The sequence below is a fragment of the Astatotilapia calliptera genome, chromosome 20 (genome assembly GCF_964374335.1).
Source record: "Astatotilapia calliptera chromosome 20, fAstCal68.1, whole genome shotgun sequence".
NCBI lineage: Eukaryota > Metazoa > Chordata > Actinopteri > Cichliformes > Cichlidae > Astatotilapia > Astatotilapia calliptera.
In genome coordinates, this window is record NC_137441.1 from 14,335,352 (window position 1) to 14,348,006 (window position 12,655).

Below are 12,655 nucleotides of genomic sequence, written 5' to 3' on the forward strand. Positions count from 1 at the left end.
GTAAAATAGGAACACGTTAAATCTGAGCAGCTTAATGAAACTGTGAAATCTGTTTCCTCTGAGGCCTGACATCTCATGTTTCACCCTCTGAGGGGTTAAAGGACCCTTTGCTAATCCTTCAGGGGCCCTCCACCCAAACACGAAGGGCCCATCACTGCACCTGTCTGGGCATTTGTCACGCACAAAAACCTCGGCGCCTGCCACTTCCTGACCTGCGCTGCAACCACTATCAAAACAAACCCCTCCTTCAGCATCACTGGCAGCTCCTCGAAACCTCATCAGCCTCTGTTTTTGGTCCAGTGCAGATCGTTTTTGTCATCACTTTAGAGGCAGATTAAAAAAAAGGGATAAAACCAAAATACATAAAATTCAGAAGCTCATAAAAAACATTAGACCCTTTGTTCCAAAGCGGCCTTTTGCCCACATGTGTAAAGTGATTACAAACAAACATTTCCATGTTTCTATCCGCTGTTGCGTGGAGCCTAATTAGTCAGCTGTTCCAGTGGACACAATACTCTTTGGTGTAGATGATTTCCTCTGAGACTTTTGTCCTTAATACCCCATTTACAGTGTGACCGAGTGTAGTCTTTCAGAGCGAGACTAATTAATTTCCACCAGAATAAAGAGAATTGGGAGATGGAGCAGTCTGTTGGACTGATAAAAACCTCTGGGAACCGACTGGCAATGTTATAAAAATGGACTCTTTTACATTTGCTCTAGACGATAAATCAACATAATTGCTGTAGCATTACTGACAAGGTATTGATTAGTATTGTTGTGACCTTGGCATAAAAACAAAGATGCGTGATATTCAATATTTGAAAAAAAGAAAAGAAACTGGTGCAAAATATTTCGTGATCTCAACAGACATTGGTGTGTGACTGGTTTCGCTGTTCGATGCTGATCCATCTCCATTTACGTAGAGAAACCCTCACGAAAGTGCCTACATTTACTTCACATGACCATATTCCAGACAGGAGGCCGTGGAGCTTAACCTCAACATCGATCAAACTGACCACACTGCCATCTTATGGTTATCAGCTTCAGCTGCAAGTGAAAGTGTGAGGAGCGAAATGACTAAATCACTTGTCAGCCAGCACATATCAGTGTGAAGAAAAGGAGCCAGAGGAAACGCGTGTCCCACACATCACACGCCTGCGTTCCTGTTCACCTCTAAGAATCATCATCCAAGATTTTCTTCAAGCGAATGTTCAGTTTCACAGGTCTCAAGCATGCTCACACATTTATGTTTGACAGGCCTGCAGCATAATGTACATGAATTAAAGAGTGTTGAAGGTTATATACAGAGTTAAACTTGCGTAAGTATTTTGTTGGGATTACAAGATAAATTCTGGATACTCCATAGAAGTCTTGGGTATCTTGTTAAATATTAAATGTCAGATTTTACCTTTTGTCCTTCCTCTGATGACACCCAGTCGACATCTGAGAGAAAAGGAGAACATCCTTCTCTTTCCTCCTGCAGACTGGCTGCCTTTCCTCAGGGAATCTGTCTGAGGGAAGGCGAAGAAGAGCTGTTTGGAAGTGAGGCGCCCTTTTCCAAACGTGACCCTTGCTGACATGTTCATTTTCTGAGCAGTGAAAGGGAAAAAATAGATTCTGTCCTCTTCCTGACACTCTCACCATCTCTCAGACGTTGCAGTGTCTGCCTGCCCTGCTGTTCTCATGTTCTCCTCTCTTTCTCTCTGGAGAACATCCAGTCCTCTAAGGTGAGTCTTCCAGGACACTCCACAAACAGGTGCTGGTTTCGGAACAAGGAAAGCTTCAGATCCAAGATTCTGCTTGTTTTTTCCAACCATAATTGGTAACTTACTTTCACATCCTAACAGCCACAAGCTGACTGGCCAAATAAATGTTGTGTTTTTGCTTCTCTGGCAATGTCAGTTTTACGGGAACAGATGGCAGAGGGCTCAGGGCTGTGGGGCACAGCTTGTCTGCCAGAACGCAATGGAAACTTTCTCTGCAGGGATCCGGCTCTCAACATCATCAAGCAGTACACAATCTGAGCAGGCCAATTCAAGCAATGCCTTTTGATTACATTGTCGTTGCTCTATTGACACAACTTAAGTAATTACATGAGTGTGTCAGCCGAGGCTTTATCAGAACATATTCATCCACGTTGCCAAACTGACTCTAAGCTCCAAGTTAACTGGTCCAAAACCAGTCAGCCAATACAAGTCAGGTGGTAACTGTTGGCTTCCTTTCTATACAGAAGGCTTGAAAAATGTCCTTTATGGCTGAGAGAGCTTTTAGTCAGAGATAATGTCATCAAGCTTAATTTTGGATTAGGCAACACATATGAATCTTTACAGAAAGGCTTGTTATGAACTTGCTGTAGCAGGTTTAACAAATTATGTGTGCTTCTTTTACTTATATATAGCAACAGAAATCCCAAAAAGCCTATGAGTACACCTCACGATAAAACTAAATAGCAATACAAAATGTTTAGGGTACCATTTAAACTACACTGACATGACTTTTGTTCAAGTTCTAAATAATATCAAATTGTAAAAAAACAAACCTTATTAAACAAACCATTAGGTTCACTTTTACATCTGTATTAGAGAAGGTTTTTAAGTACTCCTTATTTGTGTTACACTGGACTTGAGTTCATCCACTGTCTGAAAAATCCATATTGGCTTCTTTCCCTTCAGCTGGAATCTCATTTGATTGGTTATCCCTCACAAACAGAAGGTTGAACAGCAAGAGTTGACCATGTAAAGGGCATCCGTTCTCATTTACATTATGCTCAGCATAAAAAAAAATGCCTGAATTAGTCTGAAAAAGTCTGCTCTTTGCGGTCATAAGATTACTTGTACATATATTCAGATCATCTAAATCTTTGGACACCTTAACACAAGAATCACCTGTCTAATCTCCCTGTGTCAAAAACATAATATTTATGATTTTTAATGGTTTACGAGTTTATAAATTCAGGATGTCTTTAAGAGGAGGTGGTCTTAAAACAAACATGGTACCACAGGTAACTGCAGTTTGGGTTATTTCACAATGTAATAAGAGTAATAACTGTCCATAAGTTCTGCCCTCCTCTGTTTAAAGTGCAGGTCAGTGCTTCTCTTCAGGTATCTTGCCCCTTTTGTTCTATTCCATTCACCGACAGGGTTTGGTAAAAAAAAAAAAAAAAAAAAATAATAATAATAATAATGTTGCCCAGGGAAAATGAAACCAGCTCTCTTGGGTAAGCATTTCTTATCATTTCCAGGGAAAAATAAAATAGCTCTTCCTTCCACGAGTGATACTCCTTTGAATGTAAGAAATAAACCAATTTTTATTTTATAAATGCACATTTGACCAAATGTATGACCAAAATCTTGGTACTAATTTTGATCTTTATAGTATTACTCCAGGTTTAAATCGGTTTCATATATTCACACGAGTCTTTTTAAAAACAGCCAATTAAGTTCAAAAGTGGAAAAAAAAAAAGATCCAGAAGCCATTTTCCATTTTTAAGTCTTTATTGTGAATAACCAGTTTATTCGTTCTCCTCACTCCTGAGCCTGGCGTTGGGGTTCGTGACCTTAATTGCCAGCTGAGCTGCCCTCTCCACAATCAGCTTCCTGTTCTTGGAGGAGACATTGTGGGCAATCTCGGCACAGTGAGTCCTACAGAGGCACAGAATCACATTCGGTTAGTGAAAAGGTGTCTTCAAGGAAATATAAGCAACTGACATGTGACATTTTTGTATTTATCCCAAATAAAATAATTATAAAGAGTTTATTTAGTCTGTCACAATTTCAATAAGCACAAATTCAATCACAACTTTATGGACATTAGCAAGATGTCAAAATGTCAAGCATCAGGATTCAGTCCATGTTCTGGCAAAGACAATCCTCTGAAAGTTGTGCCACAAATTACGTGAAAACTATGCAGTTGATCTGACCCTCATCTTTACTGACCAGACTATCATCTCTGTGGACTTATGCTTACACCTGCTTCAAAAAATAAGTTATTTTTAAAAAGAAGACGTGAATGAGAAGAATCAAACTGCTCCCTTGAACCACAAACCATATGCCTAAAGTTTGTCTGTCCAATACAGCTGAGAAACTGGGGTCCACATCCTCCCGTAGCAAACAGTCTGAGCACTATTAGGGTTCTCAACACGACCTGTCCTATGGGATCAATTATATGCCTTCTGAATCAAACTAACTGCCGAAACACTGAGTAATCTCAAAAAAGATCAAGTCTCTGAAAACAAGCTAAGTGGCTTTATTATAGGTTTAAAATCTTTTTGATAACCAGAAACTGTGTACACGTACAATAAGAAGTGAAATTCCCGCTGTGTCTGACCATGGGAGAACTCCTAGCATTTCAATGTAGGTGTTTAAGTGTTACAAACTTCTTTCCTCTAAACACTGAACCCTCCACTCTACTTTGAAACAGTGACCAAATAAACTTTGACAACAAAACATATATTAATAGGATGTTGGGAATTCAGTTATTGTGGAGGTACATTGACAGTCAACTTCCTCATACAAGATCTTTCTTTTTTTTTTTTAAATCACATCTGTATTTCTGGTTATCAGACTGTTAGGTTATTATATTAGTCTCATGAACTAAAACCACCTTTAAAAAATATTATCAGGGGATGAGTGGTGTCTTTTCTGGCCATGGCCTAGTTACAAAATTAAATATCCTAAAAAAACAAAACAAACAAACATCCATTCGCTTCTGCAAACAAACAAACAAAAAACAACAACAACAAAAAACAAATTTGGGGCTCATATAGTGGCTCAATCCTTCCAGCGTTTGGTCTCACTTGTTGAGGTTTGAGACATGGGACAAAAGTATGCAGCTACTTCAACATACTGGAGGCAAAAATGTCATTTTAAAAGTCTTTGAGTGGCGACTGATCAGATAGGCTAAGGGTAAAGATGGGGCTTAAAAATTACAGTCCCCTGTTATTTTTCTTAGGTAGAAGGCCAAAAATTGTCAAAAGCAAAACATCTTTAGGAGGTAATACTAAACCAGCAGCAACTTTCACCAGAAAAATGCCAAGATGACTGAGAATGGAAACATCACTCACTGTTGAACCAGTCAGTGCAACTGCAAACTTTAAATATATGAAATGCTCATCGTCTTTTGCACACATATCTCAGAAAAGTCATCAGCACTATAACATGATAAGTTTTACTTATTGGGGTTTCGCTGACTCAAGCAGCACCTTGTGTTTATGGACAAATACCACCAAAATGCACAGGCTTCTGCTATATTAAACCTATTTCTTTACTGTACCGGTACATGATCTCAACATGCATATATGCACAGTCACAGTCTTAGAGGCTTTACCTGAACAAGGAAGACTCCGTAAAATCCTTCAACATACTTTAACTACACAAAAACAATTACTCTAATGTCTCCCTGTAGCCGTCTAATTTAATATAGTGTTTGCATACTTTTAATTATAATAAACTTTTGCACAGACATTGGGGAAAAAACCTATGTATGACATTATTCCAATACAAGCCATTTGGTGCACCATGTCCTCTACATCTACGGCAGCAGTAATCTACATGCATATGCATTCATAACTTACTTGTTGCTCATCAAAAGGACTTCAAGCTCCTTGACATTGTGCACCAGGAACTTCTTGAAACCAGTTGGCAGCATGAACTTGGTCTTCTTGTTGCTACCATAACCGATGTTGGGCATCAGCATCTGGCCCTTGAACCTCCTGCGGACCCTGTTGTCAATACCTCTGGGCTTGCGCCAGTTTTTCTGTAGGGATATGTGAATAAACGTGTAGGTAATATAACTCACTGACATGAGTTAGTCCCCGCAGGTAAACAGTCCAAAACTGATGGGCATCTATGACATGACACTTACCGCGATCTTGACATATCGGTCAGACTGATGGCGGATGAACTTCTTGGTTCTCTTTTTGACAATCTTGGGTTTAGTGAGGGGCCTGAGGGCTGCCATGGTGACTGAGGACAAACCACATGAAAAGACAAGTTTAGCACAAACTCAACATGCCAAGCCTCACCGTTGCTGCACTATATTCTGTCAATTACAAGCTGAAACAAAAGACAAGCATAGCCTTTATGTCTCAAAACATCTACATCTACTCCGAGAAGTGAGTCTCAAAGCAAACGTGCAGACCATCGTTAGCTAGCGTCTCCGGTAGGCTCAATGTTTAGCTAGCTAGCCAAGCCATGCTACTCTACTGTAAGGATTTCACATGAGTTTGAGGTTAAACATAAATACAATTACGTACAACTACTTTTGTTTTCTGTCACGTATTAGATTTATGAGCAGAATATATTTCTATGAGAAATTTAGTACAGCAGGCCTTTGCTGAAGACTACAACTCCATTTCACGTCGATGGCGCTGCCAGCCGGTAAGTCTCTTTAGCACCAGCACTTTGCTCAATTTAAGCACATTTCGCAAGACAAAACTATAACTCGTAGCCTGTACATATATAATAAATGTCAATGATTCGTGAACCATGTCAGGATGGGCGAATAATGCCCAAAATCTAGCGGATTGTTTCAGATTGTACCAACTCACCCGCCGATGTAAATCCAAAAGGGACTTCGGGGATGGCGGAAGGAAAGAAAAAGGACTTCCGTGAGCATTGCAAAGGATTATGGGTGCTGTAGTCTATCTAAAAAAAACTGCAACATGCTTTTTGACTCAACCGGATTGTCTTTGTCAAAACTGTTTTAGCTACATATTTGGACTCTGGTCGTTGTTATTATTCGTAAAGTGTTTTGATACCTTCCGATGGTGCTCTGAGGCTTTTAGCTGTAAATACACCATTATTTGTAACACGCTCCCAAAACTTGGTGCGTACTTCCTGAGCGGATACTTTCTCTTTTGGGGGGAGTGTGTATGTGCTGGGGTGGGTTTTTCTGTACTTCTCTAAACTATCAATAAAACACGGCAGTTCCTATTTTGAGAAAACCAGAAATCTTTTTTTTTTAAAAATCCTGTTTGACTGCTGCAACCAGAGCTGGCAGCTGTGAAAAACTGGGAACGTAACGCAGGAGTGGGGCAATAAAAGGCGAATGATCAGTCTTATGTCACATGATTGATGTCTTGTGATGAAGTGACAGTGCATGGTTCTAGATCACATCTGAAGACTTTGCACGGTGTGACTTTTCTCTCGTAGCTGCTGTGAAACGCTTTGGAATGGAGCGACAGCCTTTTCTGAGGTAATGATCGCGTTATTCTGTATTTCTTTGCTTTAAACTTTAACCCAGCTCGCATTTTATTGTATTTATTAATTTTTTTGCCCCCCCCACTCTGATTATCTTAACTTTCGTTTCCCCTTACTTGCAGTCAGCCAGGCAGAGATTATGGAATAAATAATCCCGGTTATATACCAGCAGCTGCGGGGACGCCTGGTAAGATCTTTTACCCTCCTTGTTATTTTCTTACTCATTGATACAGATTGTTGTGATAAAAGTAATAGTTATCATCTTCCGGCTGTGGGAGTGACGTCATCGCGGCGTACAGGTTAGGTGTCTGTCGCTGGAGAAGTCGTATGTAGTGTAACATAAGACTGCTGGGGGTGTAATGTTTAGCGAGATTTAAGGAAGTTTTAAGGAAGTGAGATCAACCCCTGTCTGAAGTAGTTGGTGCGGGAAAAACAACTCAGTATGGATACGAACATGGAGTTGCACAAACGTAAGTCACATAATTGCACCCTAACAGCTTTATAGGATGTTGTGAAGCAGTGACGTGTAATTTGGACAATGCCCGGAGATTTCAGAGTAGACTGAGTGATGGAGTTTATGTATTTATTTTCCAGCTTTCTTTTCCCGGTTTTCTTTTTGGTCTGACTGTGATTCGTGAAAATGTCAATACAGGATTGAAATTTTATACAATTTCAAAGTCTGTCTGTGGCTATGAGTGAACTGGTTCTTCTGGTTTGTTTCAGCAATGTTTGCCCCACCCGTTGCTGAGTCCATTGGCCCCACCGCTCCTCCAGCCAGCATGTTTGACAACATGCCTGGATATGAAGGAACAGTCGCTGGGGGAGGTATCGTATGCCGGACATAGTTTGTTTGCGCCACTATGAATGTCCTATGCGGAGGCTCAAATGGTTCAATAAAAACACATTACAAAAAAAAAATCTGAAAATGTTACACCTTGTATGCTATGCTATATTTATACTTAAAACACAATTTTCCATGGCTGAAAGGGAAGAAGACAATGAATGCAGTACTCAAATTAATATTTACTTTACATCATGTTACAGCGTACAATCATATAACAAAAGAATTATGATGATGAGGTAACATGCATCAATAATTACAGATTTTACAAATATTTACATTATTTACCTAGTTTTGCAAGGTTCCCAAATACACACTATATGCTCTACTTTGGGTATACTGAAAATATGAGGTGTTAATACAATCAAATGCATATTTTGAGATTGTAACTTCTTGGGGGTGTCGGATTTTTCTGCGGTGTTGAAAAGTTGCCCTCAGCAAGTACAAGAAAATGTCAGTATAAAAGATACCAGATCAATATTTATAAATAAAACTGGACGTTGTCAGCAGGTTTTTCAGATATGATTAATCGTAGTTCCAGACTCAGAGAAAAACTCAACTGGCCAGACTTTGAGGTCTAGCGTTAGGCTTGTCTTTTTGTTGTCTTTTTTTATTGTATGAATCTAAAAACGTTTTGATTTTAAGGTGGATTTCTGCCGCCTCCCATGCCCACATTCCCAGCAGCGCAGCCTGAGCCTGCACTGGATCAACCCCAGTGGAAGTAAGACTCAAACCACTTTCTTTCACCATACTAGCTCATGATATTGCAAAACATTTTCGATGATCGGATTTTAGGAAGCAAAAAAAATCTCAGTGCCTCAGCACCCAGACAACTGAAACTTCATATTAAAAGGGTAGACAATGTGACATATCATATCACCTTCCCTTATTACTGGCAGCATTCCCTCTATATCTGAAAACACAGCCCGGGACGCCTTACTCCTGTTTGTAAAGAGTAAATGCTGCTACAGTTCTGCACCAGCAAAGGATGGAGTGATCACTAACATGGAGGCATTCAATACATATAGGGTAAGATGAAGTAGGCTGTATTTGGAAAAACCTGCCACAATGACAATCAAAAATAACTCTTTTTTTTTTTTTTTTTTTTTTTTTTTTTTTTTTTTTTTTTTTACATTACAGAGCATGAATAATCATTAACAATAACCAATACAAACATTTATGTTTTTTAGTACCGCCTGGACACTTTCACTGAATCCAGATCTACAGAGTGGAGTCACGAACCATACACAGGTACAATGCTGTTTAAATAAGTGTCCTTTTTTAATGTTAAAAAATAGAATTACTCTTAAGTCTGAAGTAACATTATGAATTTCATGTCAGACAAACAGTCCAATAGTCAAAGATGTAGATCTGCTTATCAGCATGTTACAATGAGCAAAATTCCATTAGCTTTCAGCTGTCAGCTAGCTATTTAGGATGCATTTTATTTGTACCAGGTCAGACGGTGGATGCCTATGCCCAACAACCTCCAGGGCCTTGGGATATTCCTGCTAAAACCCCCCAATTTTTTTTGGATGACAAACAATTTATTAAAGTTCCCTACACATCATCTGTGAAGGTAAGCTGTGGAAAACACGTTAAAAATAACTACTTTTACTTTTTAAAAAAATGTTTTGTTTATTTTTATCTCACGATAAACATTGCATTCACAGCCCTGCCATAATTGTTTGGGAATTGGCCGAAAACCATGCAAAGACTGTGCGGGAGCTGGTAACGTAAGTATTTTTGCACGGCCCTCAGGAGAAAAAAGGATAAATGATAAAATTCCTAAAAGCCTTTTCTTTTTCTTTTTTTCTCCTGACAGAAAGTTTGCTGGGTGTGTAATGGATCTTGTTATCGTCACGGAAATGATAGGTGCACCCACTGCAGTGGCAGAGGAAGAGAAAAGTAAGCATAAACCACAGATTTCTTATTTTTAGGGTCAAACAGGGTCATGTATTATGAATCAAATTTTTGCTTTTTTGTGAAGCAAAATGATAGTTGTTCTTTTACAGTTGCAGTTCCTGTCATGGGCAAGGATCGAGGCAGTGTGACATATGCAATGGAAAACAACAGCTCCTGGTTTACATCAAGCTCACTGTGAAATGGTGCACATTGATAAAAATTACTTAACTAGCTTAGCCAGCGCAATAGTCTCTTAATAAGATGAATCTCAGTCATATACGGTGTAAAGCTGCTATAATAGAAGACTGAATTTCCTCTTGCTTCCAGGACTAACAACTCTGATGCCTATGTTGTGGAACAGTTGAGTGGACTTCGGGTGGAAAACCTTAGCAAGGTGTCTGGCAAGGAGCTCTTCAGAGACACCCAATACATGGTATTCTGTCTATGATGATATTACTATCCATATTTGGTGTGATACCTGGTACGCCGCAAGAAAATAATTGAAAATAGATCATTATATATTTGTAACTAAAGAAGGAAAAAAAATACCCAGAAAATTTTCTGTTGATTATAATTTTATTTTAAAGTTTGTGACAGAACAATTTGAATAAGACCGAATAAGTATGGCTTGTTTGGAAGAGATGCCAGGAGGAAGCCTCTTTTCTCTAAAAAGAGCAGCAGCACGGCTTAGGTTTGCAGAGTTGCATATGAGCAAACCACAAAACTTTTGAAACAATGTGCTTTGGGCAGATGACACTAAAGAGAGATGTTTGACTGTAATGCACAACACAGTTTTTGAGAAAACCAAACACAACATATCAGCTTAAACACTTCATACCAACTGTTAAGCACTGTGGTGGAGTGTTGATAATTTAGGCTTCTTCTACAGGAATAGGACCCGGGCACCTTGCAGTCATTGATGCGTCTGTATAGTACAGTCACATGTGAGGCAATCTGACAGCTAAAGTCAATATCCAGACCTCAACCTGACTAATATGCTGTGGCAGGACTTTAAAAGAGCTGTGCATAAACAAATGACCAAAAAAATTCAATAAACTGAAGCAACATTATAAAGCAACAAAGTGAGAGACTGATAGCAGAAAACGACTACTTCAAGTTATTGCTGCTAAGAGTTGCTCTGCAACATACTGAATCATGGGCTGTACTTAGTTTTTCCCAGGACTGCATAGAGCCATGTGAAAACATTCACATGTCTCTATGCAGTCCTGTCCTGACATTTTACATGACTGAATATTTGGAGCATCTTTAATCACATTATTATTCTCACTAATGTTGCAAGAAGAGATGATATGTTAAAACAATATCATTATTTTAGCCCATGTTGTATCTAACACCATTTACTGTACATTAGGTTGTTACAACTAGGAAAACATTGGAGACCACAATGACATCAAACGCATCCTGTGAGACCATTGTGTAGGACTAGTTGCTTATCTGCTGCTTTAACTATGCAGTTTTCATATCAACTTATCAGAGCTTATAACTGTATACCTTTGCATTTCTCGTAATGTAAAAATTAAACTCTGTTTGTTTGGGTTTTTTTTTTTTTTTTTTAAATCTGCTGGAGCTATTTAACAATAGGTCAGTGCAGTTTAAATAGTCACATTAACTCGGTGCTTAACTTAAATTCACTGTGAACACCCTTTGTAGGTATACCCACTTTCAGGATTCCCTGACACTTCGGTGGTGAGTGCTTCTCAGCGCCTTGTCAGTGAGCACCAGGGAAAGTACATGCAGACATCACGCATTCTACAGCAGGTATTTTTTGTCAATATTATATTAAAAAACATTTGTTTATCTATTATCTAATGACTTGGTTAGTTAAAGAATAATTTAGCAGCATGCACCCTACTCATATTTTCTTTCTCTGTCTGCAGCGTCAAATCATAGAGCTGATCCCCATCACCAAGGTCACATACACCTGGAAAGGAAAATCAAACATCTACTTTGTTTATGGAAACGAATTCAAAGTTGACGCAGATGACTACCCTGCCACCTGTTGCTGCACTGTAATGTAAACACAATAGCTGGGCATATCAGAGCCTTTTACTCTTACTAATTAAACCACTAAAAAGGAGATCATATTTACATACTTATGGTTCTATTTTGGTGATTTAAAAGGGAGCTGTGTGACATATGGGCAAAGATGACATTATCAAAGTTTGATGTAATGAGGGAGTTAAAGGAGGCATTGAATGTATCATCTCACATATTAGTGGAACTGAAAAGGCTTGTCTATTTTTCGTGTTGCATGTAATGTCAAAGGTAAGGGATAGCGATTGTTATGTTTTTGTTTTACATGCAATTTTAATGTATTCACAGTGTAAACTCTAATGATATGTTATATGACTGTTTATATTAACTGAATCCTTTTGCATTTTCTTTGCAACATGATAGTAGTGATTTTTTTCCCCCCCATTATCAATAAAATCAAATTTATGATACCGTGTATTTGTATTTCTTAAAGCAGGGTCATTGTTAATTTAGAAATATATATTTTTAACACAATCAATTTCAGGTTGCCGAAGTATGTTTTTTTTTTTTTTTTTTTTTTTTTTTTAAATATGTATGATTGTGTAATATTTGTTTTGAAAAATGAAGCTCTGATTAAAAATATTTCGTAATGTTTTGCTGCGTGGTTGATTTCGTCATTACTAGTCGCCGGTCGCTGGTAAAATGACGCGCAGAA

The 12,655-nt window shown here is 38.6% G+C and overlaps 3 protein-coding genes across 8 annotated transcripts in view; 1 reads left to right on the forward strand and 2 right to left on the reverse strand.

Moving 5' to 3' along the window:
* Nucleotides 1-1,838, reverse strand: part of LOC113012877 (glutamate receptor-interacting protein 2-like) — a 32,892-nt gene extending 31,054 nt beyond the window's left edge. For 2 of the 5 annotated variants that reach the window (XM_026153292.2, XM_026153289.2), the window contains exon 1: nucleotides 1,409-1,823. In XM_026153292.2, coding sequence (XP_026009077.2) covers nucleotides 1,409-1,586 — 178 coding nt within the window. In that variant the 5' untranslated portion in view covers nucleotides 1,587-1,823. Of the gene's footprint in view, nucleotides 1-1,408 lie in introns of all 5 variants that reach the window. The other 3 variants (XM_026153288.2, XM_026153287.2, XM_026153293.2) reach the window with 2 other exon arrangements.
* A 1,637-nt stretch (nucleotides 1,839-3,475) lies between these two features.
* Nucleotides 3,476-6,616, reverse strand: rpl32 (ribosomal protein L32). Its single transcript, XM_026153296.2, has 4 exons — nucleotides 6,548-6,616; nucleotides 5,863-5,963; nucleotides 5,573-5,754; nucleotides 3,476-3,641 (listed from the first exon to the last, which is right to left on the reverse strand). Exons 2-4 carry the CDS (start codon nucleotides 5,956-5,958, stop codon nucleotides 3,512-3,514), a joined length of 408 nt encoding a protein of 135 aa, XP_026009081.1. The 5' UTR covers nucleotides 5,959-5,963; nucleotides 6,548-6,616; the 3' UTR covers nucleotides 3,476-3,511.
* Nucleotides 6,617-6,832: 216 nt separating this feature from the next.
* On the forward strand, nucleotides 6,833-12,410 carry ssuh2rs1 (ssu-2 homolog, related sequence 1). 2 transcript variants are annotated; one of them, XM_026153294.2, is made up of 13 exons: nucleotides 6,833-7,194; nucleotides 7,322-7,386; nucleotides 7,923-8,024; nucleotides 8,686-8,761; nucleotides 8,940-9,069; nucleotides 9,231-9,291; nucleotides 9,498-9,619; nucleotides 9,714-9,776; nucleotides 9,866-9,948; nucleotides 10,056-10,148; nucleotides 10,273-10,378; nucleotides 11,617-11,724; nucleotides 11,844-12,410. In XM_026153294.2, the coding sequence occupies exons 1-13, from the start codon at nucleotides 7,172-7,174 to the stop codon at nucleotides 11,982-11,984; spliced, it is 1,173 nt and encodes a 390-aa protein (XP_026009079.1). In that variant the 5' UTR covers nucleotides 6,833-7,171; the 3' UTR covers nucleotides 11,985-12,410. The 2 variants fall into 2 exon arrangements, with proteins under 2 accessions (XP_026009079.1, XP_026009080.1); XM_026153295.2 differs by lacking the exons at nucleotides 6,833-7,194; nucleotides 7,322-7,386 and adding an exon at nucleotides 7,484-7,669.
* Nucleotides 12,411-12,655: the final 245 nt, after the last annotated feature.